The sequence below is a fragment of the Capricornis sumatraensis genome, chromosome 8 (assembly GCF_032405125.1).
Source record: "Capricornis sumatraensis isolate serow.1 chromosome 8, serow.2, whole genome shotgun sequence".
NCBI classification, from domain to species: Eukaryota; Metazoa; Chordata; class Mammalia; order Artiodactyla; family Bovidae; genus Capricornis; species Capricornis sumatraensis.
This window is the reverse complement of record NC_091076.1, coordinates 88095396-88118171: the sequence shown is the minus strand read 5'-3', so window position 1 is coordinate 88118171 and position 22776 is coordinate 88095396. Positions and strand designations below refer to the sequence as shown.

The following is a 22776-nucleotide window of genomic DNA, read 5'->3' as shown; positions in this document are numbered from 1 at the left end:
GCAGGAAGCAAGGTGGCACTATGATCCAGCAGTACTTCTCAGACTTTAGTATGCCTGTAAATTACTTGGGGATCTGCTAAATTGAGGTTTTGATTCAGTAGATTTGGAGTGCGGCCTAAGAGTCTGCATTTCTAACTAGCCCACAGGTAGTGCTGATGCTGCTGGTCCATGGAGGAGCAAGTCTCTTAGAAAACTGGAGCCTCAGAGGCCCTTGAGTATTACAGACCAAACTGTGATTCCAGGAGGTGAATTCTCTCCAACGGAGCAGAGCCTGTATTTTTGGCATTGATGAAGTGTGCTCTCCTTTTGACCAAAGAAAGCTGAAAGGTGGGCAATTAGCAAGATCCTTCTGGTATTCTCCATCTTTGTAAACAATCTGCTATAGCTGAAAGAGCATTTTTAATTAGACCAAATTATCTAGTTTGGCTGTCCATAGAAATCAAAACTCCAGCTGAAATGTCTGTTTTATTTTGTTGGTGTACAGATGGTTATGTGCTGTGATTTTAAAGGGGTTAAACATTGCCTATAGGCATATTTTATGGAGAAATAAACACACAACCCAATGAGATGTATAGTGTGGTTTTAATATATTATATATTCACTTATTTATGGGGAAAATAAACACACAAGCCAACAAGCTGTATTATTACTTTAATATATTGAAATTATTTCATATGTATATATTTTATGAGGGAAAATAAACTAAGATACATGATATTATTATAATATACATCTAATTGTTCTATATTAATTTATTTATGAAAGAAATAAGTGCAATTTAACATGGCATAAGATTATTTAATGCAGGAGATGAATTCTATATTAAGACAGTTTAAGGGATTAAATTCCAGCTGAATAAGATGTATGTACTGCCCACAGTGAAAGACCAGATTAAAAAAAAAAATATGCAGGGGTCTGTTTAGTCCTGTATGTCACGACCTATGTGGGCTCCTGGCTTTTCCTGACAGTTGTTGCCTCTCAGTGGCTGGTACTCCAAGTCCCCATCCTGCTGGTTCAGGGGAAAGTCTGGGAGGTCCGGGAATAAGCTGCTTTTCAAGAACAGCAGCATCTGCTGGGGAGGTAGCCCTGCGGTGTCTGTTTCTGAGCCCGAGAAATATTAAATAAACCTAAGGAGGATGGATGGCTTTCCAGGGCCCTTTAAATCTCCACGTTCCCCGGAACAAACCAGGAGGCAGGTGGAAAGATCGATCCTTGCCTCCCGCTTACTGGGTTTGCAAGAAACCTGCTAAGGTGCGGTGAGGGATAGGAAATAGTGCTGAGACGGCAAATGAAGTTGTTGGCAAAGACAGGTAGGTCTGCATTTGGAGAACGCTCTGGCCGGGCATCAAATCCCAGAGCGAAGGATCAAAAGTCAGATTTGGCGAGGCAGACCCAGCCAGTAAGATCCGCCATTCACCCTCTCCCATTCCGACCCCCTCGCGGACCATCTGTCCGTCTCGCATCCTCAGCATCCGTTGGGCTGATATTTCAAACAATACAAAAACAAAAAAGTAGCCCGTGAGACAGGGCCCCCTGTCTTCACGGGCATCGAGATGGTCCAAAAAGGTGAAGGTGGGTGCGGGGATGGTCCCGGGGCTGGCCGCGCGCATCCTGAGGCAGCTGTCATGGCGGCCACAGTCTCTTCCTTCCCCTCCCTACCTCCCGACCCCAGCGCCATTTTGAGCATCTTCCTGGCTTCCCTGTCTCTCTCCCGCTCTCCTCGCTCCTTCTTCGCTCCATACAAGCCAAGCGCCTCCCAACGCTGCCCGGGCCTCCCGGAGCTTGTCGCCCTGCAGCTTCTCGGACGCTCCTCCCGACCCCAGGAGCCTTAGGGTGACTGAGGGACCCGCTCCCGCTACATTTTCCACACGGCCTCCTTTCTTGTCCACTTGGAGGCCAGTGACCATCCCTGGGTACGGGACCCTGCTTCTCAAGAAAACCCCCGACCTCACTCCACTCCTTGGCCCTGCGCGTGACCCCTAGACCTCGGGTTCCCCAGACGTCCTGCGTCCTGGAAAAAAAGCCTCCATTCCGCTTAGGGCACTGAGGCGAGAAGCCTAGGAAGCCCTAGGGACCCTCCCAATCTAGCTGAACCTCTACGCCTCCCACCACGACTGTGAAGCCCGCGCCTGAGATCTCTTCTTGCTCTCACTTCAGCTGGCGGCACACCCTCTTCCTCCAAGGGGCCCCTTTTGTACCACCCGGACTTATCCGGCCCAGGGCAGAGCGAGAGACAGAGACAGACAGAGACACAGACAGAGAGGGCGGCCTGGCCTAGTGAGTGCGGGGAGGAAAGGGACTGGGTCCCAACACAAACACTAACTCGTTTCCGTATTATAAAGACATTTATTTAATCTATGAAAATAATGTACAATAAATACTTTCCCCTTTTCCTATTAGTAAAGGATTTTAATAAATAATCTACGGCCTAAAACTTAAAAAAAAAAAAAAAAGAGGAAAATAGGTTCCTCTAGTTCTTTTTAAGAAAGCACACACCCCCCCTTCCCCAGAGTTTAATTATTCCTGAGATTTCGTTGGAAGGACTCTACCAAACGGATTTTTTAATGTGTAATTTTTAAAAGACGCCCGTGTGTCCAATATTTTAGAGAAGAAAGGAGGTGGATTAAACGCTAATTCAATAATACCTGAATTTTAGCAAAACACATAAAGAAGTCCGTACGACTTGGCGCGGGGGGGGGGGGTCCTTGGGTTTCCCCACAGGCTGCTGAAGGGGGGCCGGGGGTCGAGAGAAGGAAGCGGGTTATTAAGGGAACTGCAGGTCGATGGCACACAGCGTGCTGGTGAAGAAGTCCAGCTCTTCCTCGGAAAAGGGAACCGGGCTGTCCAGAGAGCCCTGGAGACTAGGGGAGAGGCCTCCGGACAGCTGGAGACAGGAGTCGGCCGCGAAGAAGCTGAGGTCGGGCAAAAAAGGCGAATCCTGCCGCTCCGAGAAGGCGTCTTCTGGCAACGGCTCGGGCTCCCGTCCGCCGTCCCCGCGCAGGGGGCCGCCCGGGCTCCGCGCGTCTGCGCCCTCCACGCGAGCTGCCGAAGGCCGTGGGCCCGAGGCGCCCGGAAGCCCTTGCGCGACCTCGGGCGGGTGACAACAGGCTGCTCGCGAGGCCCGCAATACGGAGGGGCGGCCCGGGCTAGCCACAGGCTCTTCGGCTGGCTCGCCGGTGTTCTGCGGCGCTCCGGGGCAGGCTGGCTCCCCGTCGGGCGGCTCTCGGTGCTGCGTCTGCCGTTTGTGCTTCATGCGCCGGTTCTGGAACCACACTTTCACCTGCCTTTCGGTGAGGTCCAGCAAGGCCGCGATCTCCACGCGTCGCGGCCGGCACAGGTACTTGTTAAAGTGGAATTCCTTCTCCAGCTCCAGCAGCTGCGTGTTGGTGTAAGCGGTGCGCAGCCTGCGCGCCCCGCCGCCGGCGGCCTCCGGTAGTCCCGGCCCATCTGCGGGGAAAGCGGGCTGGGCGTCAACGCGGGCCGTGTCCTCAGCCCAACCTCAACTCAGCTGAAATGAAAGACTATCCCATCCTCTCAAAGCAATGTCTGCGGCACCCCCGACCTGCCCGCCTACCAAAGCGGCTCGCTCCCACGGCTCTTGCCTTCTTTCTCGTCCCTCTCTGTCCGCCAGACCCGGCCAGAGTCAGCGCACAGCATTCAGAGAGCCGCCCACGGACCATGCAGGGGTTAGGGAGCGGCTCCCTTTCGCCCCCAGAACCTCAGAGTCCCTCCCAGGTCCTCCAAGTGGATCCCTCATTTCAGCACTTTCCAACTCAGCCTGGGGAGAGGATTCATAAAGAAAGATTGTTCCTCACCTCTTCTCCTCCCTAGCCCCCAGCTCTCAAATTCCCCCACTTCTCCTAGAGCTTGAGTAGATGGGATTGAATCTTTTCCTGCCTCCAGATTCGACCCCATCCAACACTCCTCCACACAGCTAAATGTGAAACCTCAATCGAATCCTTTTCTCCTGGCAGAAAAAGATGCTCTTCCCCAACCAGCTTCCAAAATCTGCTGTAGGGAAAGGAAAAAAAAAATGCTGGCAGCGGCCAGGCCTGAACCACAACGATCTTTTCTGCTTTCTCGTCCCTGGAATCGACGGGGGCAAGAAACCCCAACAGGCTTGACACCTTTTTCTACCTCCCCCATCGCTCCTTCTCCCCCTTTTTTTCTAGCTGCCCCTCAACCCAACCCCTATCACGCTTACCGACCTGCCGGCGATCCGACCCCGGAGGCCGGGACGGAGGAGGCGGCCGGGGGAGATGCGGCGGATTGGCTGGGTTTCTTGGCGGATTTCTTCTCTTTCATCCAGGGGAACTCGGGGGCCAGGGGGGCGGCGGGGAGCGGCGGCAGCGGCGGCAGAGCGGGCCCATCTTCGGCTCGCTTTTGGCTCCCGGGTCTCTGAAGGGTGGAGGCGCCGGGCTGGAGGCTGGGGAAGGTTTGCTCGAAAGGAGGAGGAGGAGGAATTAATGTCGACTCCTTGATTGATGAAGTTTGAAATGTCTCCAAGACAGCGGGGAAGGAAGTCAGACACTCGGCGAGCGATGGCTGGCTGTTTATAAACCCAATCTCCCTCTCAAATTCAAAATTCATGGCTTTCAATGGTGGGGGAGGGGGCCTGCTGGGGGGGCGTCAGGAGGGAGGATCGGAAGGGACCCCCCCTCCTGCCCCCCCCAGGTTTGTGTGATGCAGCGATTTTGGGAGGGGAAGATTTTGTTCTCTCTCTCTCTCTTGTTTTTTTTTTTTTAATTTTGGGTCTTTATAATTGTATATTGCTGATAAATACAAGCGTATGGGGACTCTCTCTATTAAACCCAGGACTCCAGCGAAATTGCAGGGAATTCATGGTCACGGGACCCGCCTTGGCCAATCACTAGTCTGGGCCTGGTAGAAAACAGAGCATTATTTGCTTTAATTGATTCAAAAACTCTAGAGGACCATGACCTGGACACCATGAGCCCCCCAGTCCTACATGCCTGCTCCCCATGCCCCGCTTTCTCCAGAAAAGCTAAAGGAACCTTTTCTTCATCCCCATCAGAGGAGGGGAGGTTCTGGAACCCAGGAAACAAGAGAACCTAAGGGAGAAGTCTTCCTCTTTTTCAAATATTTTTAATACAGTAAAGCTTTCTTTATAAGGCCAGCAGCATTCCCTGCCCCCACCCCGGGGGAAAAAAAAAAGCTGAGTGAGGATCTCAATATGGGAGGAAGAGGTAGTAGAAAGAGGTTTTCCCCTTTGGGAAAGGTCTGTGTTACAGTGCAATAAGGAAGAGAAGAGATTTACAATCATCAGCATCACTATCCCCAACCCACCCCCCAAAAGCAACAGATAAATCTTAGAAAATAGACAAGCACTCCTAGGCTGACACAGAGGAGTGAGATAGACAGTGAGAAGCCCTTTTGGGCCTCTGGCCTGTGGAGCTGTGAAGTCTCGGTTCCCTTCTCTGCCCAGCATTTGCAGCACTGCCCCTGCCCCTATGTCTACCTGCCTCCTCACCTGGAGGCATCGGGCTCCTCTATGACACCCCAGCAGACAGGGTCGAAGATGCATATGCACCCTCTCAAGCCTCAAGCCTGTATCTGCATCTATATCCAGGAACAGGAACAAGAATCAAGAACCAAGGTAGCTCCCAATTTGACTTAAAGAACTCAAACTTCAGGCCAATGTGTTGGAAGGGGGTACTCCCCCCTACAGGAATGCCCTTGCCATTTTCGTCTTTGTATGTATGTATAAATAAATACCCCCAACAAGATAGAATTCTCTGTGGAGGGGGTGCAAAAATAATGATCAAAGATGATATCTCATTTCTAGCCCCTGGGGAAATTGTTGTTTTTATTTCTTTTCAGAAGTTCAAGATAGTATGAACTTTAGGGAGTGCTGTAATTTACTGGAGGGAATGGGTACAAGACTCACAGCCCCAAGCAATCGGTGGGAAACTAGATCTCAAAGCAGAAAATGAAAAGTCGATCTGGGGTAAGATTTTTAAATAAGTGGGTCAGAGGGACCGAGAGGAGATGAGGCGATCAATCTTAGCCTCCTGACAGCTCCCTCCGATGGCATCAAAGAATTTGGCTCTTTGGGAAAGCAGAGGGAACAGCCGAAATTCCCCATCCCTTTAAAAGGCCTGGAGGTGGGGGGTGTTAGCGAAAGAGAAAGGTGATTCTGGGAGAGCAAGGAAACAGATGGGAAATGGGGACAGAGGAAAGGCGCTGGGTTCGGTGGAAAGTTTTTCTGGAGAACTCCCACGGCTCCGGCCTCCCCTCCCCCTCCTTGCTCGGCAGCGAGCAAGGAGGAGAAGGCTGGTTAGCAGAGAAATGGCAACTCGGCCGGGAGCTGGAACTAGAAACTTTGTGTCAGTGTAACAGCCGCGTGGGTGGTGGTAAGTATTCATCCGTGTGGGTTGGGGGTGAGTGTTTAAAAAGGATAGAGGAATCTGAGGAGAAGGGTGGGGGTGGAGGAGAGCCAGGAGGAAAAAGGGGGAGCTGGACGTGGGGGCTGCAGGGACGGGGGCGGCAGGCTCTGGAGGGCTCAGATCCAAGGGAGTTGCTCTGAAAAACTGGGCAAACTAGCCAGAGACGGTTGTGTCCAGCTCGGCTTCAAAGAAAGTAATTTTTGCCACTTGGAGGTGAGGACGGGGGTGGAAGTGGGGAGTAGGCACAGAAGAGTAGTTGTCTGCAGGTTGTGCAGGAGGCCTAAGAGGGGTCTCCCTCCGGCCACCCCCTTGAGAAGCCCTGGAAGTTTTTTCACAGCCTCTCCAGCTGGCTGCAGGGTTGAGCGATTCTCTCCGCAACAACTCCGGCTGTCCCTGCAGGAAATACGGCTCTCTCTAACCCTGCTGACAGATTTTACGGCCAGATTAGAGAACAGCAGAAAACTTGGGTGTTAAAAGGGGCCAAGAGAACCTTCCTTCCCAGAGTCGCTGCTTCCCCGCCCCCCTGTTGTGCTGTGACTCTTACTGTACAGATATTTTCCCCTCGACTTTGGCTGCTTAGCTAGGGGCTGAAATCTCTTAAGAGAGAAGAGAGGAGGACACCAAGTCAAGGTGGCCCTTATTTTTCTTGTTTGCAATTCCAATTTCAAGCCAAAGCTCTGTTTTTCAAACTCAAGTTAAACTTTCTGACTTGGCCTGCCTCTCTCCTACTAGATAAATAATCAGTCCACTCTACATCTAGAGCCAAACAAGGCGCTTCATCTAGTTACACCATTCAGAAAATGTTATTCAGGGAAGAGGGAGAGAGAAAGAAAGAAAAACCCTTGAGCGTTATTTGATCCCAATCAAACTTTGTACGCTCTTATGCCTTTAAATTATAGCTTGACCCAGTGCTAAATTGCTTGCTGCTTGGATGAGCCTAGTCCAGTTAAAATCCTACTTGGTGGTGGTGTGGGGGGTGGGGTGAAGAATTCAGGTTGCTTTTTTATTGTTATTTATTGTTGCATAAAGGCTATAATTACTAACCTTGGACTGCCAGGATACAACATAAAAATGAAAATCAGCCCTGGCTTTAAGGCTGAGGGCCTGGAACGATTCTCACCGACACGCCCCCCCCACCCCCCACCATCTCTACCACCAAATATATGCTCCTAATTAAGCAATGCTAGAGCATCGCTTACAATTAGAATTATGCAACTCTTCAGCAAGCAGCCATCGCTTCTCTTTTCAACGAATTAGCTCCATATTTCAGCTTCCCTGTCTCCTAGCTCTTATCGGCTCCAGCGATGCGGCGGTGACATTTCATCTTTGACAGACCCTCTCTATCCTCGCTCCAATGTGATAAAACTTTTATGGAACCACGAGTAAGAAATGAAGTTTTCCCAAGGATCGTGGAAACAGAGCAGCACATTAGCCTGGGGACCATTTTATGTATGCTTGGATCCATAGCTTCTCCCACCCTCCTCCTCTCCCCTTACCCTGGCGGGGGAAATCAAACAGGCCTCCTCTCCCTCTGTCCTGAGTTTTATTTAGTGATTTAATTTCACTTTAGTTTTAAGGTTTGACCTGAGAAGTCTAGGCTTCAGAATTTTTTAAGATTAATCATTTTCCTTTGTTTTCATTTTAGACCCAATGGTGGTTGGGCTTCGGGTCACGTGACGACTTCTTTGTAGCTCCGGAAGAGAACTGTGAAGTTTAGGTTGAAGAAGCAGTAATGGGCCAGATTTCTGTTGTTGTTGATGGGGTGGGGGGTGGGGGACAGTGGGGAGGCTGTGGCCAAAGAAGCAAAAAGACAAAAAAAAAAGGTCAATCAATGAGGGAAAACTGAGAGGCGAAGAAGCCAAACAGAAAAGACCTAGAGAGAGTCCTCTAGTCTCCCTTCGCCCCAGACTTGTTACTTAAATCTTAAGAAGTTGGCAGAATGTTCCAAGCTTGGGTGAGAAAAACCAAATAAACCTGAGACACAGATGGGGGAGGTAGGGCCCTGAGCAGGGGAGCATAAAAAGGCCAGGATAGGGTCTTCACCATTCTTCCCTTGGGGAAATCTGGCAGTCAGCAGCCTGCTGCTCTGCTATCTAAATTGGACCACCAAGACAAGATAAAATTGATAACAGAAAGTTTATTCAAGAATTATATGACAGACAACCCTTTTAAGTAAGGAAAAAAAGTAACTACAGAAGGACAAAGAAAGTTCCAAGAGGGAGTTAACTCTAATTCTACAAATTCAGGACTATACAGTGACAATTAGGAGCTGAGTTCATGCCTTTTAGAACTAATTACAATTGTTCATAAGTACAAGTTTAACATAAATCTATAGCTTTTTTCTAGAGTACAATAACTAAAATAGCTGGTTTTACATGACAGGGAACACAACGTCCTTTATAACAATACTAAAAAAAGTACAATTTTTTCCTTTTTCCCTCATATAAATACATAATGTAGGGGGATAAATAAAAAAAAAAGAAAATATTTTAACAAGCTATAACCAATAAATATATATGAAAATGTTCACTAGAACACACGTTTTTTGAGCAATGCTGGACTCCTGCAGGCCCAGGCATCTCTCACAGTTGTTTTTAATATCCATTAAAATGTAAACTCTAAGTGCAACAAAAGTGTCCTGTCCAGGGTTGAGCAAGGCACACAGGCCCAGCTGCAGCCCCCGCCTGGGACAGTTTGTCAAAATATACCCTGTTTTCACGTTAAGAGAGCAACAGAAGAAAAGAGAAGTGTAGAACCTCAAGTCACCGACTGCTTTCTGTGGAGTGAGGGGGATGGACCTGGAGCTGTGATGGGAGACAGCAGAATGGGCAAACCTTTAGTCTTGACAACTTGCCTGCCCTCACCTCCCAGCTTTGCCATAAAAGAAAAAAATATATATATATTTATAATATAGACAGCTCTTTCAGGATCTCTCACCATCCCTGAGCCCTCTGAAGACTGTAATTGATAGGGGTGGGGTATAGATATTAACGTCCTAGAGCAGAAAAATATGGGACTAGAAATGGAGGGAGTGCCCAATCAACCTTCTCCTATCATGGGAAGAAATCTGAGGATTCAGGAAAGTGGGAGGGGGACATGCTTTGTGCCCTTGGTTTTGAAATGTATTAAATTTTTTTTTTTAAGGAGAATTGCCAGGAAAGAAAAATCAAGATTTGGGGGAATTAACCACATGGAAGGTAAGTTGGTTGGTTGGCTGGTGATGGCCTAGCCATCTTGTCTGTTTTTTAAAATGTGCTTCTTTGCCTGTTTCCCTATCTCCTCTTCCTCTACCCGACTCCCTAAGGTGGAATTCCAACTGGATATTGCTGGAGGCCTAGGGTTGATGGGGTCATCTCCAATCTGCTGTAGATTCCTTTCCAATGGGTTGGCAGGCAGACTAAACAAGAGCTGCAGGACTTATAAAGCAGCCTCTCAGGCCAGGGGGAGGGGGAAGGAGCTCCAGGCCCTTTCTTCCCGGGAAGCTTGGCTGCCATCTCCCTGCCTCCTCTTTCAGACCTCCCGACTGCACCCCACAACTCCACAGCCCCCGCCCCTCCTGGGTCTCCTTCATCCCAGGACCTGCCCCTCAGCCCTCCCTCTCCCATCACAGGTGTGTTAACTTGGGCGCTTCTTGGATTCTACCCTGAGGAGGAGGCGCATGGTGAGAGGAGAGGTCTGTGTAGGTAGGGTGGGGGTCGCAGGGTCCGTGGTGCTGGCTGGGGGCCATAGGGGGCGCCCCGTTGTAGTCCAGGTTCCCCGAGGGGTGGTGGGAAAGGTGGTTGAGGCCGTAGAGGGAGGGGCCGGCAGGGGGCGGCAACGGATCCGCGTAGCCGCCCCCACCCACGTACACGGGGCTGCCCTGCATGGTGGGCGTCCCGTAGGCGCCCCCGTTGGTTTGAAGGACGTGAGGCTCGTAATCGGGCGCCGGGGTCTGGGGATACTTCTGCGGGGCGCCGCAGCCTTTGAGGGGGGGCTGGTAGTTGGAGGGCAGAGCATAGGCATTCTGGTGGGCTTTGCCGAAGGCGGGCGGGGACGGGCTCTCATAGCTGGGGGTCATGGAGTGCAAGGCGTTCATGAAGCCGGCCGTGGACTGCATGGGCTGCGAGGGGCTGCCGGCGGGGGAGGGGCCCCCCGAAGACGAGGCCAGGCCCTTGGCCTTTTGGTCCTTCTTGTATTTCATGCGCCGGTTCTGGAACCAGATCTTGATCTGCCGCTCGCTGAGGTTCAGCAAGTTGGCCATCTCCACGCGGCGCGGCCGGCACAGGTAGCGGTTGAAGTGGAACTCCTTCTCCAGCTCCACCAGCTGCGCGCTCGTGTACGCCGTCCGCGCCCGCTTGGAGGCCGCAGACCCCGGGGGGCTCTTGTCCCCTCCCCCGCCGCCACCCCCGCTGCCGCCACTGCCGCCGCCGCCTCCTCCGCCGCCGCCGCAGCCCTCCGCTGGACCCGAGGGGGAGGGGTGGGAAGGGGAGAAAATGAAATAAAAGATAATTACTGAACACGCCGAAATTGAATGCATCGTTTCTTAATAAATCCAGGCCTGGACTCGGAGGCCCCGCCGCCCTCCCCTTCGCGTCCCCGCCTCCTCCTCTCCACTGCCTCCCGCCCCCACCCGCCGCATTAGCGAACACTCTATAATAGTGGCATTTATTAAGAGACCTGTTCTCCTCTCACTGCCCCAGCTTATGAAAATTTGATCATGTCACGCAGACAGAGCCGCATGGCCATTTATTTAGGGCTGGATTTTCTCGCACATGCTTTCTCCCCCCTTATCCCTAGTTCCAGGTGTAGAAGACACTCCTCCGCCCTCCACCGCGCCCGGTCCTGTGGCCCAGACAGGTGCTTGAGGAGAGCTCCTGGGCGAGTCTGGACATTCTGGGCAGGGCACGAAAATGGGGGGCGAAGAGGCTGCCATGCCTGGAGGCCAAGACCGCGGGCCGCCCGAGCGATTGTGATTAATATCCACAGTAGTAATACTTAATAATAATCAATCGTTGACGACTCTGCGTCTACTGGCAGCGTCTCGTGACTCTGCGGCCTTGCAAAGGGCTGAGGCCGAGCACCTGGCCTTCTGGACCTCTCAGAAGTTCAGGTGGAGGGTGGCAGGAGGGAGAGGGTGCTGGCGGGGTCACGGGTCGCCAGGTGGGGGGTGGGGGTACGGGAAATGCTCCGTAGCTGCCGCCGCCGCCTGGGCGCCTAAGGGCTGGGTGCTAGAATAACAGTGACATTCCTGGCCGGGACAAAAGCTGACGACGACGAAGCCAGAGAGCCGGTACCTGTGCCAGGGGAGCTGTTTTTCAGCTTGGACGTTTGCCTCGACTCTTTCATCCAGGGGAATATCTGTTTGGTGAGGGTGGAGTTGGAGCCGGCACCGCACTTGGGGGGGCCGCTTTTGCTGGGACCGCCCCCGTTACTGCTGTTGCTAGTGGTACTGGTAGGTGCGGCGCTGGGCGGGGGCGAGCCGGGCGGAGCCGGCAGGGGCTCTGAGGCCAGGCCCGGCCTCATGCAGCTGCCGTTGAGTTCCTTGCCCTTGGCGTGCGCGGCGGCGTTGCCCAGGGACTGCAGCGAGCACGCTGAGCGCTGGTAGTCACTTTCCAGGTGCGTGGTGGTCTGGAAGGGGGGCTGAGGGGGACCGTCGTAGCCGAAGCCATTGCTGCCAGGGTATGAGGGGTAGCCTCCGAAGAGTGCGGCGGCGGTGTTGTCGTAGTAGGTGGCTTTCTGCATCGCTGGGCGAGGCCCTGGTGGTAGGTGGCAACTTGCAAGAGCCAGATACCCTCACGACCGGACATTGGCACCCCTTGGGGTCACGTGGCACGCCGGACCCCCCCCTTTCTGCCCCCCTCCTCCCGGGATCTGTTCGTAGTGGTTGACCTGCGGGGTGAGAGAAGAGACACGGGGAGAAGAGGACTGGGGCTCGAATCCATCTTAGGAACTGAAAAGGGAACTGACATCAATAGGGTTTTTCTTCTCCCCCACCCAACATCTTCACAGCAGATGCTGAGGCCACTTGCTTGGCCTGAAATGGATTTTTCTTACATCAGTGCTTTAATTTTAAAAGAAAAAGCCCACCAGTTTTCATCTTCACTTAAAAAAATAAGGACTCCACTCCTTTGGGAACTGCCTGGATATAGAATCTTACTATGGCAAGGGCCATCGCTTCTCTCCTGCCTGCCTACTAGCCCCTGACCTCTTTAATTCCCTCTCCCTGCACCTGCCCCCCCCCAACTCTGGGATAGGGTGGCTGAAGGGGGGGAACTCCAAAATAAAAGCATCATCAACACCCTCCTCTGAGCTGAGAGGCCTCCTGCCTTTGCCTTCATCTAGGTTCCTTTCATCCAAGCAGAGTCGAACCTGGAGAAAAAATACTGAGGCTGAGGATCACTGGAAGAGGCAGCAGGAAGAAGCAAGTTGAGCAGGGAAACTTCTGATGTGAGGGAGCCTGTCCTTACCCTCCCACCTCAAGAAGCAGCAGCCTGACCCAAAACTTCCTGAAGATTTTCAACCTCCAGAGCCAGTGGAACTGAGCGGCCTCCATGGCCTTGGCTGCAGGTACCACCACCTCCAGTCTGAGTGTTTGCTAACCAAGTCTGGGATCCCGAAGCCAGCGGCCCCCATGGGGCTCCCAAATGGAACAGGATTGTTTCTTTGGTGGGACTGGTTGGTGCTGTGACCATTTGGCTAGGTCTTCCCCCACTCTCTTTTTTTTCATCAGGCATAATTTTTTTTACCCACCCTTTCTTTGACAGTCTGCTTCCTTTGATTTTTCCAAAAGAAGAAAAGAAGAAAGAAACTAGGTAACTGCTGGACTTTTCTAAAAAGAGATGGGAAAGTGCTTTCTAAAACACAAATTTTTTTCCCTAAGAAAAAAAAGAAAGTAAACACAGCAATCTAAGCAATATTATCTGGGCTGGAAACTGGGTGCCCCTGTTTACTGAAGTTCTTTGAGGCAACAACAACAACAAAAAATCATTAGTTTAATGCAGGCTTTTTAAAGTGTGCTAGAAAAATAAAGGTTCAAGCTGTCACAGGATTTTGTGTATTTCTTCCGAAACTTCTGACTACATACCCCCTAGCTCACCAAATATCTTCTCAACTCCTCACCATCACTCTTCATAGAATCTTTAGATTGACCCTATCTTCTGACATATGAGTTTGAACTAGTTAAATCTCATTCAGCCCAGCTAGTCAACTCTAAAGAAAACTAAAAATAGGAAAATAAAAAGGGAGTCCAGGTGAAGGAAATCCCTCTCACACATAAATCCCCTTCTAAATGGCACAGATTTATACTCAAAAGGGAGCCAGGTAACTCTGAGTTCCGATTGGTTTCTGGGAAGAATTTGTTTCTGGGAAACACACAGGGGTCTGCAAAGCAGGAGGTCCTTCCAGGGAGGAGAACTGGAGTTCAATTGACCAGGCTGACCCAATCCCTTTATTATTATTACCATTAGCCTCTGATGATTTAACCAAAATTAGCTTCGGAGCAGCCCTGGTTGAAGGGGGAATTAATTAACAGGCATCAGTTGAGTTTGTTATTAATAGATAAGAGAATGAAATAAAAACGTTGGAGGGGGTTGGCTGGCTGGGCCCTGGCTTTATTTAGTCTAAATGATTGTTACAGCAGTAATGATGATGATGATGATGATAGTTATAATAAAACAATAATTTGACTAGACGCCTGGGGCCGAAATTCCTGTCGCTCCCCATGCAATGAACTCGCAAACCATTGCAGCAACGAGGCCAGGCGAGTGTGGGAAGCAAGAAGCTAGAGGCGTGATAGAAAAGAATGGAGGCTCCACCGGCAGCCAGAAAGGGCCGGGAAGGTTTGTGGATGGAGTTAGTCCCTGGCTGCCTCTGTCGCCGCCGGGCTGTCTCGGCTGCTGCTGCCATGGTGCCTGGCGACAAGCTATGTTGGCCCAAGGAGGCGAAGAGAAGCCTTCAGGACGCAGAAACGGTTAGCAGCGGCAGGTTCCCAGCACACCCGGCCGAGGACCAGCCCTAGGGCAGCAGCAAGTTTGGGCGCTGAAGGTAACTAAATTAAAAGGCGCCTTAGCAACTCCACACGGGGACTTTGCCAGGCCCGGCCGGCCGGAGGGCGCACACAGAGGCCCGGCTGATGGGACAGTGAGAAGAGGGAGAGGTTTGGAGGGGATCCGAAACCTGGGGATCCAGGAAAAGGGGGGTGGGGTGCAGTTCTACCAAGCCAAACACATCTATTTCCCTTGCCTCCATGTTGAAAAAATCCAGGCTCCATCTGGCTTCTCGGGAGAGAGAGAGGGAGGGAAGGAGACAGTGGCTCCCGGCTTCCCCCCAGGGTCTCACTGGAGAAGGGCGGTGAGCCACCCCAAGAAATCCACTTTTCCAAGCAACCCCCCCAAAAAAGGCTTGGGAGAGTAACAATAGCTGGGAAGACCAGGGAGAGGGGCTAGGCCACCTTCCAGGACTTAAAAAAAAAAATAGAAGAGAAATAGAACAAAAAAGGAAGAGAGAAAAAAGGTTAGGCTCTTCTTAGCAGCCGGGCGAAAATTCAGTCCAGATCTGGCTGCTGAAAGAAAAGAGAAGAGAAAAGAAAAGAAGCAGGAAGAGAGAGGGAGAGGGAGAGAGGGAGGGAGGGAGAGAGAGAGGGAGAGAGAGAGAGAGTCGCTGCGTGGAAGGAAGCTTAAAGCTTGTGAACTCTTCTTGAACCGAGATTGGAGTCATATGGGCCATAAATCATTGAGACATACTCTCCGCCATTCACAAACTGATAGCCTATTTCAGTCCAGCTTACCTTAGCCACCGACGAGGGGAGAACAGGCAGACATAATATATATTCACATCGAGCCCCAGCGCGAGCGGCAGGCGAGAAATCTCCCCTCCTTGAAGGCAAAGGAAAAAAAGACCACTGTTTAAAGCGGCGTCGCCCCCCTCCCCAATAGCCACCCCGGCTGGGGAGCCCGAGGGGCAGACCGGCCGGAGGAGCCGCTCGGCGTCCGCTTCAATTCACTCGGCTTAGGAGCGGGGGTGCGCAGGAGGGAGGGGGTAGGGGAGCGGGAAAAAAATAGAAGACCGAAAGGTGCTCGGGCGGCTCAGCTCGCCGAGAATCCAGCTCCAGGCTCCGGCACGGCCAAGCCGCCACAGTGCGGTTGCCCTATAAGACTGGTACGCCCTACTCTCCGTAACAATGGCCTCTGCTTTTGCACAGGGAAAAAACCACACAGACACACACACTCACACACACACAAGCTCACACACACCCCCACCTCTCCCCCTTTAGCAAGCTTAGATGCCTGATAAGGAAGGAAGGTGATGGTGGTAATGGGGGAGGGGGGTATTTTGAACGCCCCCCCCAGTTTAAAAAAAAAAAAAAGAGTGAGAAAGGAAAGAAGGTAGAGCTTTTAAGTTTTGTTTTTGTTTTTTAAGGACAGGTAAATTTTTAAATTCAGATTTTGGTGGGTGAGGAAGAGGAGCTCAAAGACAAGGCAAAACTGGTGGAGTTCACAGTTCCCCACTACCACCACCACCACCACCATTAGTAAACCCTTCTGTCTAAGCAGAGAGTAGCTTGGGAGGCCCTGGCCTTGCGGGGGTGGGGGGATGGTTCCTGGGTGCCCCTCTGCATTCATTTGCAGTGGGAACACTAGGACTTTTCTTTTTTTTTTTTTAAGTAGTTTCACTCTTGCGGGACTGGTGGCTGAGTCTCAGCAGTCTGTTTCTTCTCTCCCCCACACCCTCTATTCCTCCTCTCTCCCCACAAATCTGGCCCGGTTTCCAACCTGGGGTGGGGGGAACCAGAGCTTTCTTTTCAAAAGCCCCCTCCCATTTTTGAGAACAGACAACAAGCGGTGAGTGATTATTTCAAAAATCCAGACCATCTTGTAGGGGAGGGAGGTTGAGGAGAGGGTGACAAAAGGAAGACCTTGTGTTTAGCTTGAGTTCCAGACACTGCTGGCAATAGAGAAGCTGTAAGAACTTCACGAAGAAGTTTCTGTTAAGATTCTCACCTCCGGATAGGCAGAAGGGGCTAAGAGGTGATAAGGACATTTGTACTTCTAAGAAGATTCGAAGAACCAGCAAAATGCCTTAATTTTAAATGCACTGGCAAAAGAGATGGAGGGTAGTTATTTTTATTATTATTATTGTTCAGAACAAATCTGTTTACTTCTCTTAGCTCTTGCAAGATTTAGGACTCTTGAAACAAGTGAGGAAAACTACAAAAGCTCAAGTTGTCTTCGAGTGCGTTTTAGAAGGGCAGGGAAAGGCTTAGGAGGCCTGTAGGAGGAAGACAGGAGGCAAGAATGTAGGTGTCTGCAGATTTGGGGCGGGGGTGGGGAAGAGCCGTTCCTGGCGGAAGAAAAAGACAAAAAAAGCACCAGGACTTTTCCAAAAGCAGGAGTGTTTGCAGCTTGGCAGAACTGCTGACTCCGGGCTTAGAGGATAAAATAGAAGTCTGGCAGTTTCTCTTTTATACGAAGGCAGCTTGGAAAACTTGTTCTCTTAACTCTGCGTAGACAGAGCCAGCTACTACCCTGTGATGTCCTGGTTAGAATCCTTGGCTTTTGCTTTTTCCCATCTGGATGGACCAGGAGAGAAGGGACTGGGAGAACAAAGGTGAGAGATGGTTTCCAGCTATTGTCTCCCTTCCAGGAGAGGGTGGCGGTGTCTAGCAAAGCTTCCCTCACACCCCATAGCTCCCCACTCACTGGCTTTGCTTTGGGCTGAGAAAGGGTCCTACTGTCTACTCTCATAAGGTGTGGCCCCTGGCCTCCTCCAGTCCCCACTTCTTTCAGGCCCACTAAGTCAGGCTTACTTCATGGGCTGGAACAGCCAGTTTCCTGGGGCCCTGATGAATTGGAGTGGAGAAGGGGACTCTGGCCTTCCTAACCTCCAGCAAGGAACCGGTTGAAGAGTCTCCTCCTACTGTGAGGTCTCTAGGATCCTAATGCCTGCCTAGAGAGTTGGTGGCTGAGGGTTGTGGGGAGGTGAAGATGGAAGGTGGAAGCCATTTTTCTATGTTTATTAGTATCAGGAACAGAAAATACCCAAGCTGTACCCACTGCTGGGGCTCAAGCCAGGACCCTTAGAGAAAGCAGTCAAGGCTACAAAGAGTCTGTCCTGAGATCTCCAGACCCTAGTTGGAGACCTGTTGGATTGGACCTTATGTAGTTCTAGGCCTGGTGGGTCAGTGACTCACTCACGAGGCTTCTAGAGGTTTAAGAGACCAGCACCTTTGGATCTTTTCCCCTCCCACATTAGAAAGTCAAGAATGTACCTCAGACCCTCCAACTCTTCTAGCTGTTACTGCCACTAGAGAGAGAGTCATTGTGAAGTTAAGATGAGAGGAGGATCTGGTCACTTGTGGGACCTGCACGGCTTCGCCCCAATGAGTAAGAGAGAACCCAGGGACATCCAGTCAGCCTGCAAGAGGATCAGCCTGGAGCTAAGCCAAGGGCAGAGGAGTTTTTCCAGACACAACAGTGGACCCCTCCCCGCTCTGAGCCTGGATTCTTGTGGTCCCTTCTGGCTACACAAGGAGATGGAGTGCAGGAGAGTGGGAGCGAAAAAGAGGGCTGCGAGGAAGAAAGCTAACCTGGAGCAAATTTTCAGAGGACATGCGCCCCCAAATGCAGTAAGAAATGGAGTAAGGACTTCTTAAGTAATTCTGAGAGCAAAGCCCCTTCCAAATGCTTGAGACACAATTAGATCCCAGTTTGGTTTCCTTCTGGACTTTATTATTCCTTTCCGGAGATTTTTGGTTGGCAGAGAGCCCCTTTTGGGGGCTGGGAGGATGGGGGATGAATGGTAGAATGGCAGCTCCAGGGTACCCTTTTCGTCTGAGGTACGTCTGCAGGCTAGAGACCTTCCAAATTTCAAGGGACAGACTTGGGCAGTGAGGAGCCTGGGCAGGAAACTTAGGGTAGGAAACACCAGCGGGGTTGGAGGGAAGACTTTGAGGTCTGGAAAAGGAGGAGAGAGGGATTTATCATCCCTGATAGTGAAGTCATAATTTAGGGGGAGACTAGAGAGAGAAGAGGGAACAATCTCCTCCTGGATTCAAGTGGGGAAACTTGGGCAACTTACCGTGTGTGTGTCTGTGTGTGTCTGTGTATGTGTGTGTGAGACAGAGAGAAACAAATTTTTTTAAAAATTTTAAGAGAAAGAGTAAGACACAGAAACCTTAGAAATTAATAATAAAGGCAAAAATCAGAGAAAATGCCCCCCTTCATAGACATTCTTTCCTATTTCCCCAGAGCTAGGCCACTTACTCCCCCACTCCTAATCCATGCCCAGTACCCGGACACCGGGCCCTTAAAATCCCCTTGAGCAATCATGGGTGGGGGGCACGCTTGGAGGCCACCGGAGATGTCTGTTTCCTTCTGCGCCCAAAAAATCATCAAAGAACAAACGAAAATTCTCCTCTCAATACGGACAAACTGCCTGGTTCCTTTAAAATCGATTTCTGGTATCAGCCTTGGGATGACCAAGGGATTTTCCCCACCGCCGCCCCAGGCTAGCACCCAGCTCAGCCAGCCCCAAATTTGACTTGCCCCCCCAGGCTCCCTGAGAAGCCGGGACCTGGCACTGGGGCTGGGGGTGGTGAGGCGTTTAGCAATCTCTTTCTGGCCCTGTCTGGGTTCCGGGTCCCACACTCTTCCAGATTCACTGGCCAACTCTGTGGCCTCGGAGACTCGTGAAAAGTACACACGAACGCACACACACACACACACACACACACACACCTGAATCTCCATCTCTTTTAAATATTAATGAAATTTCAAAGATGGGGGCTAGAAAATGGGAAATGCTACTGCAAATCGCTCTTGGTATTTGGATCCCCAACTCCCACCTTTCTAAGATGCCTGAGCTGGTGGGAACAAAGGGGCAGAGGAAGGAAGATTTCGCGCCTGGGCGGAGGCCGGTGTACACCCAGCTCAGTAGAAGCCAAGATCCAAAGAAGAAAAAGGCCAAGACTGAAGTAAATTGAAGTAAATTCTGAGCTGAACTCTCCCCTAACCCCAAGAGTGGGGGCAAGAAACAGAGGAAGACAAAACAAGGCTCCCATAAGGGTCTGCAAAGTCTGCTCAGTGAGCAAGGAGGCCAAGCCAGTGCCCCTACGCCCGTGGACCAAGACGGTGAGCGGCAGCGCCCAGTTGGGTTTGAGCTCCACTGTATCAGGGGTCCCGCCTCACCTAGAAGCTCTGTGCCGGCCTGACAAACCCCACCCCTGTGGATGTCGAGACAAAAGGTGGGCAAGGCAAGAAGGAGAAGGGCAAATCTTGGACAGCTGGGCGCCTGGGGTCAGGGGTGGGTTGGGGGGTTGGCGGGGGATTGCTGGGGAAGGAAGAGAGACGCTGCCAAGGGAGGTACACGACCCAGGGAGTTGCTGCGAGGGACTGACTGCGCAGGTCTCTCCTGACAGATCAGATGCCTCTCTCCCACTGACCTCTGTTTAGCAGACAATAACTCACGCAATTAATGACCAATCAGTGGAAGGCCTCCAGAACTGCCTCCAAATATAAAACTCCAAAGTCAGAATGGGATAGGCCCAGAATCTGGGCCTGCTGGCCCTTTTGTTTTTTTCTTTCTCTCAAACAGGGTTTGGGGTGAGACTTTAAGAAGTCTGGGGCAAAAACAGACTATTTCCTCTCAGGATTATCTGGCTAGGAACTCTGATTTCCAGAATCCCCCCAAAATGAATTTGTTTCTCTTCTCTTCCCACTTCTTCCACCAGAATTCATATCCCTGACAACACTTCCTAAGGCAGTCCGGAGCCGCCCCTCCTCTGCTAGCCTCCCCATATCCCTGATCCTACAAGAAATCTCCCTTCTCACATCCAGGACACTTCTGAGAAGACCCCACCTCTTTTGAATTTTATCTTTTTTTTTTTCCCAGTTGGGAGAAGAAATGGAAAATAAGAGCAAGAAGACAGGGGTCATCCACCTTGCAGGACTTCTGTCCTGGCTTCCCTGGGAGGAGACCTGGTGTAATGCCATGGACCCCTGCGTCCAAAGGCTCAGGGGGGCAAATTGAGGCTGGGAGTGGTGATGGTGGTCTGCTGTCTCAGATCTAAATGCTGAAACCATAATTTGGTCCCTGCGCTGGTGTTGGAGGGACTTCAAAAGCTGTATTCCCAACAACTCCAGCCTCAGCTCCGAATCCTGGCAGAGAAAGTGCTTTGCTCTTTGAGGCTGAGCCCCTCCTTCCCTAGCTCCCCTTCAAATGCCAATCCTGGCCCAACCCAGCCAGCTAGCCCCTCCCACTGCCTTCTATCTCCAGTGCTCTAGGCTTGGGCTTCTCCTCTGCTGAGGATAAGGACACCTTCAGGAGGAGGAATAGTCCAGATTCCAGTGGATTTCCTCGAGTCAGTCTGAATAACCATGCACTTCTCTGGACATATACAAACTTCATGCATACTGCAAATATGCATGCACATAGTGACTTCTATACTCAGGTGCCCACAGAACCCCAGGAGCAACAAAAAGGAGTCGCTCCCAAGCACTAGAGAGTTACTCAAGGTCAGAATTGGGAAGAACTCAGGGAGTGTCCTGTCCAATGCTGCCACTGCCAAAGATAGAGAAACTGAGGTCCACAGCCAGGAAGTGGCTTGCCTGAAGTCGTACATAAAGGATAGGTTTGGGAGTCAGGAGGCTTGGATTCCAGGTGGTCCAGATTGGCTGTGTGATCTGAAGCAGACTTCACTGGGCCTCAGTTTTCCCATCCCTAAAGCCAGATCACATGTATGGAGGGGAGGGCTTGGGCTAAATGATCTTCCCTTTTGAGCTGACAATTTGTGGTTCTCTGTGTACTGATGTAAAAGTGAGTAACAATAAGCAGTCATAAACTGATTTCAGATAATAATGGGTACCATCTCATCCAAAATCAGACTATTTCCTCTTGAAATTTAAATGCTTACACCCCTACAACTGAGTGCCAACCCCACTCCTGAACCCTCAGAGGCTAGTGCATTGGTTTTTACTGCCCTTCTGCGTCCAGGGTGGGTTATTCTCCATCTTCATCACCAAATCAAAAGTACTATTTTCAGACATAGCAACCTGAGCAGTAAATAATTAATTTGTGTAATTAGAGGAGGAAAGCTTCAACCTGGCAATTTTTAACTAGGAGTCAATGCACCCATTGTACCAGCCTGGCCTTCTCACCCGACCCCCAACTCTGCCCACACACCTACCAGCTTCCCCAACTGCCTCCCCCCACTGGGAGACCAGCATTCCCAGGACTGCCAGCCAGGGTTCATGGAGTCAGACTGTTCCCTCCCCAACAATGTTCCATTCTCTGCCTTCTCCCCTACAGAAACCTGTCTGCCTGCAGCTGCCCCTCGAAGCTAGCTTTCCCGACCCCCTAAAGCAGTGCTGGGCTCCAGGTACCGGCTCTCTGCTCTTGGGACACATGTAATCCACCTCCCAGCTCAAAATGCCCCAACAATGCAGCGAGTTTGCATTTCAAGAAACTCCCATTAATATCAATTTACTTCACTGAAACCTCGGGTTCTTCATCAAGTTGATGATTTATGATAAAATCAATTAAATTACAGCCACTTAGGGCCCAGCCGCTTCCTCTCAGATTTCATTGGTGCGGGGCCCAAGTGTCTGGTGGAAAAATGCAAGTTTAGCTGGAGGCGAGGAAAGATAATTCTGCGGCTGAGAAAATTTAATGCAAAACAATTTCCAGGCAAAGCCCAGTGTCTGGACAGAAATGCAAAAGCCACCGGTTGGCTGGCCTGCGGAAATAACTATCTGGGGGACAAAATATTTTTCTCCCACCCCCATCATCCTGCTTGGCTCCTTTCCCCTGGTCCCCTTTGTACTCACCCGCTCCCTCCCAAACAGAGATTCTGGGAGAATTTGAGCAGTACTAGTGGAACCCCCACCAGCCTCAAACCACCAACAGCCCCTACCACTTCAGGCCTTTTTCTCCCACCCCTCTTCCCAACCCAGCTGTGGTCACTAATTCCTACGTCTCGCATGGCAAAGTTAAAGGTTCAAAGTGAAGATCAGGCGGCGTGGGCAGATGACACCGAGGGGCCAGGGACCAGGCCAAGTGGGCACTGCTGCGTGTGGCTGTGGGAGGAAAGCAGAGACTGCAGGAGCACTCCCCCATGGCGAGGGTACGAGGCAACAGAGAACGTCCAGGGCAACCAGGTCCTGGGTGCCCAGACCTGAGAACATCAGGTCCTCGTGCAGCTGCCAGTGTGCTCACTTGTAAAGCGATGCTGTACCTGACAAACCCCGACCCGAATGAATACATATGTGCACTCACACAAAACACACCTACGTGTGCATGCTTGCACACTCTCCTTACATCTCACATCCTGCCCCTGCAAAGAGACAGCTCCCACCATTTCCCCACATCTGGAAAAATAAATCCCAGTGAATCAACC

General features: G+C 51.2%; 2 protein-coding genes and 1 long non-coding RNA gene across 4 annotated transcripts; 1 reads left to right on the top strand and 2 right to left on the bottom strand.

The window, feature by feature from the left end:
• Positions 1-2512: 2512 nt before the first annotated feature.
• HOXB2 (homeobox B2) lies at positions 2513-4590 on the bottom strand. The gene is made up of 2 exons (XM_068976743.1): positions 4209-4590; positions 2513-3447 (listed from the first exon to the last, which is right to left on the bottom strand). Exons 1-2 carry the CDS (start codon positions 4588-4590, stop codon positions 2765-2767), a joined length of 1065 nt encoding a protein of 354 aa, XP_068832844.1. The 3' UTR covers positions 2513-2764.
• A 1711-nt stretch (positions 4591-6301) lies between these two features.
• On the top strand, positions 6302-10068 carry LOC138083108 (uncharacterized). The gene is made up of 4 exons (XR_011145162.1): positions 6302-6374; positions 8053-8124; positions 9552-9604; positions 10018-10068. It is a non-coding gene; the product is annotated as an uncharacterized lncRNA (long non-coding RNA).
• HOXB3 (homeobox B3) lies at positions 10012-12138 on the bottom strand. Of its 2 annotated transcripts, none has more exons than XM_068976741.1 (2): positions 11681-12138; positions 10012-10844 (listed from the first exon to the last, which is right to left on the bottom strand). In XM_068976741.1, exons 1-2 carry the CDS (start codon positions 12126-12128, stop codon positions 10012-10014), a joined length of 1281 nt encoding a protein of 426 aa, XP_068832842.1. In that variant the 5' UTR covers positions 12129-12138. The 2 variants fall into 2 exon arrangements, with proteins under 2 accessions (XP_068832842.1, XP_068832843.1); XM_068976742.1 differs by having other exon boundaries at positions 10012-10799; positions 11693-12138.
• Positions 12139-22776: the final 10638 nt, after the last annotated feature.

Bases quoted from the DNA above. Each gene is read 5' to 3' on its own strand.
- HOXB2 (XM_068976743.1), bottom strand. From the start codon at position 4,590: ATGAATTTTGAATTTGAGAGGGAGATTGGGTTTATAAACAGCCAGCCA. The intron at 3,448-4,208 runs GTCGGTAAGCGT...CTTTCCCCGCAG, and splicing joins CGGGGTCGGATCGCCGGCAG to ATGGGCCGGGACTACCGGAG.
- HOXB3 (XM_068976741.1), bottom strand. From the start codon at position 12,128: ATGCAGAAAGCCACCTACTACGACAACACCGCCGCCGCACTCTTCGGA. The intron at 10,845-11,680 runs GTACCGGCTCTC...CCTCGGGTCCAG, and splicing joins AAACAGCTCCCCTGGCACAG to CGGAGGGCTGCGGCGGCGGC.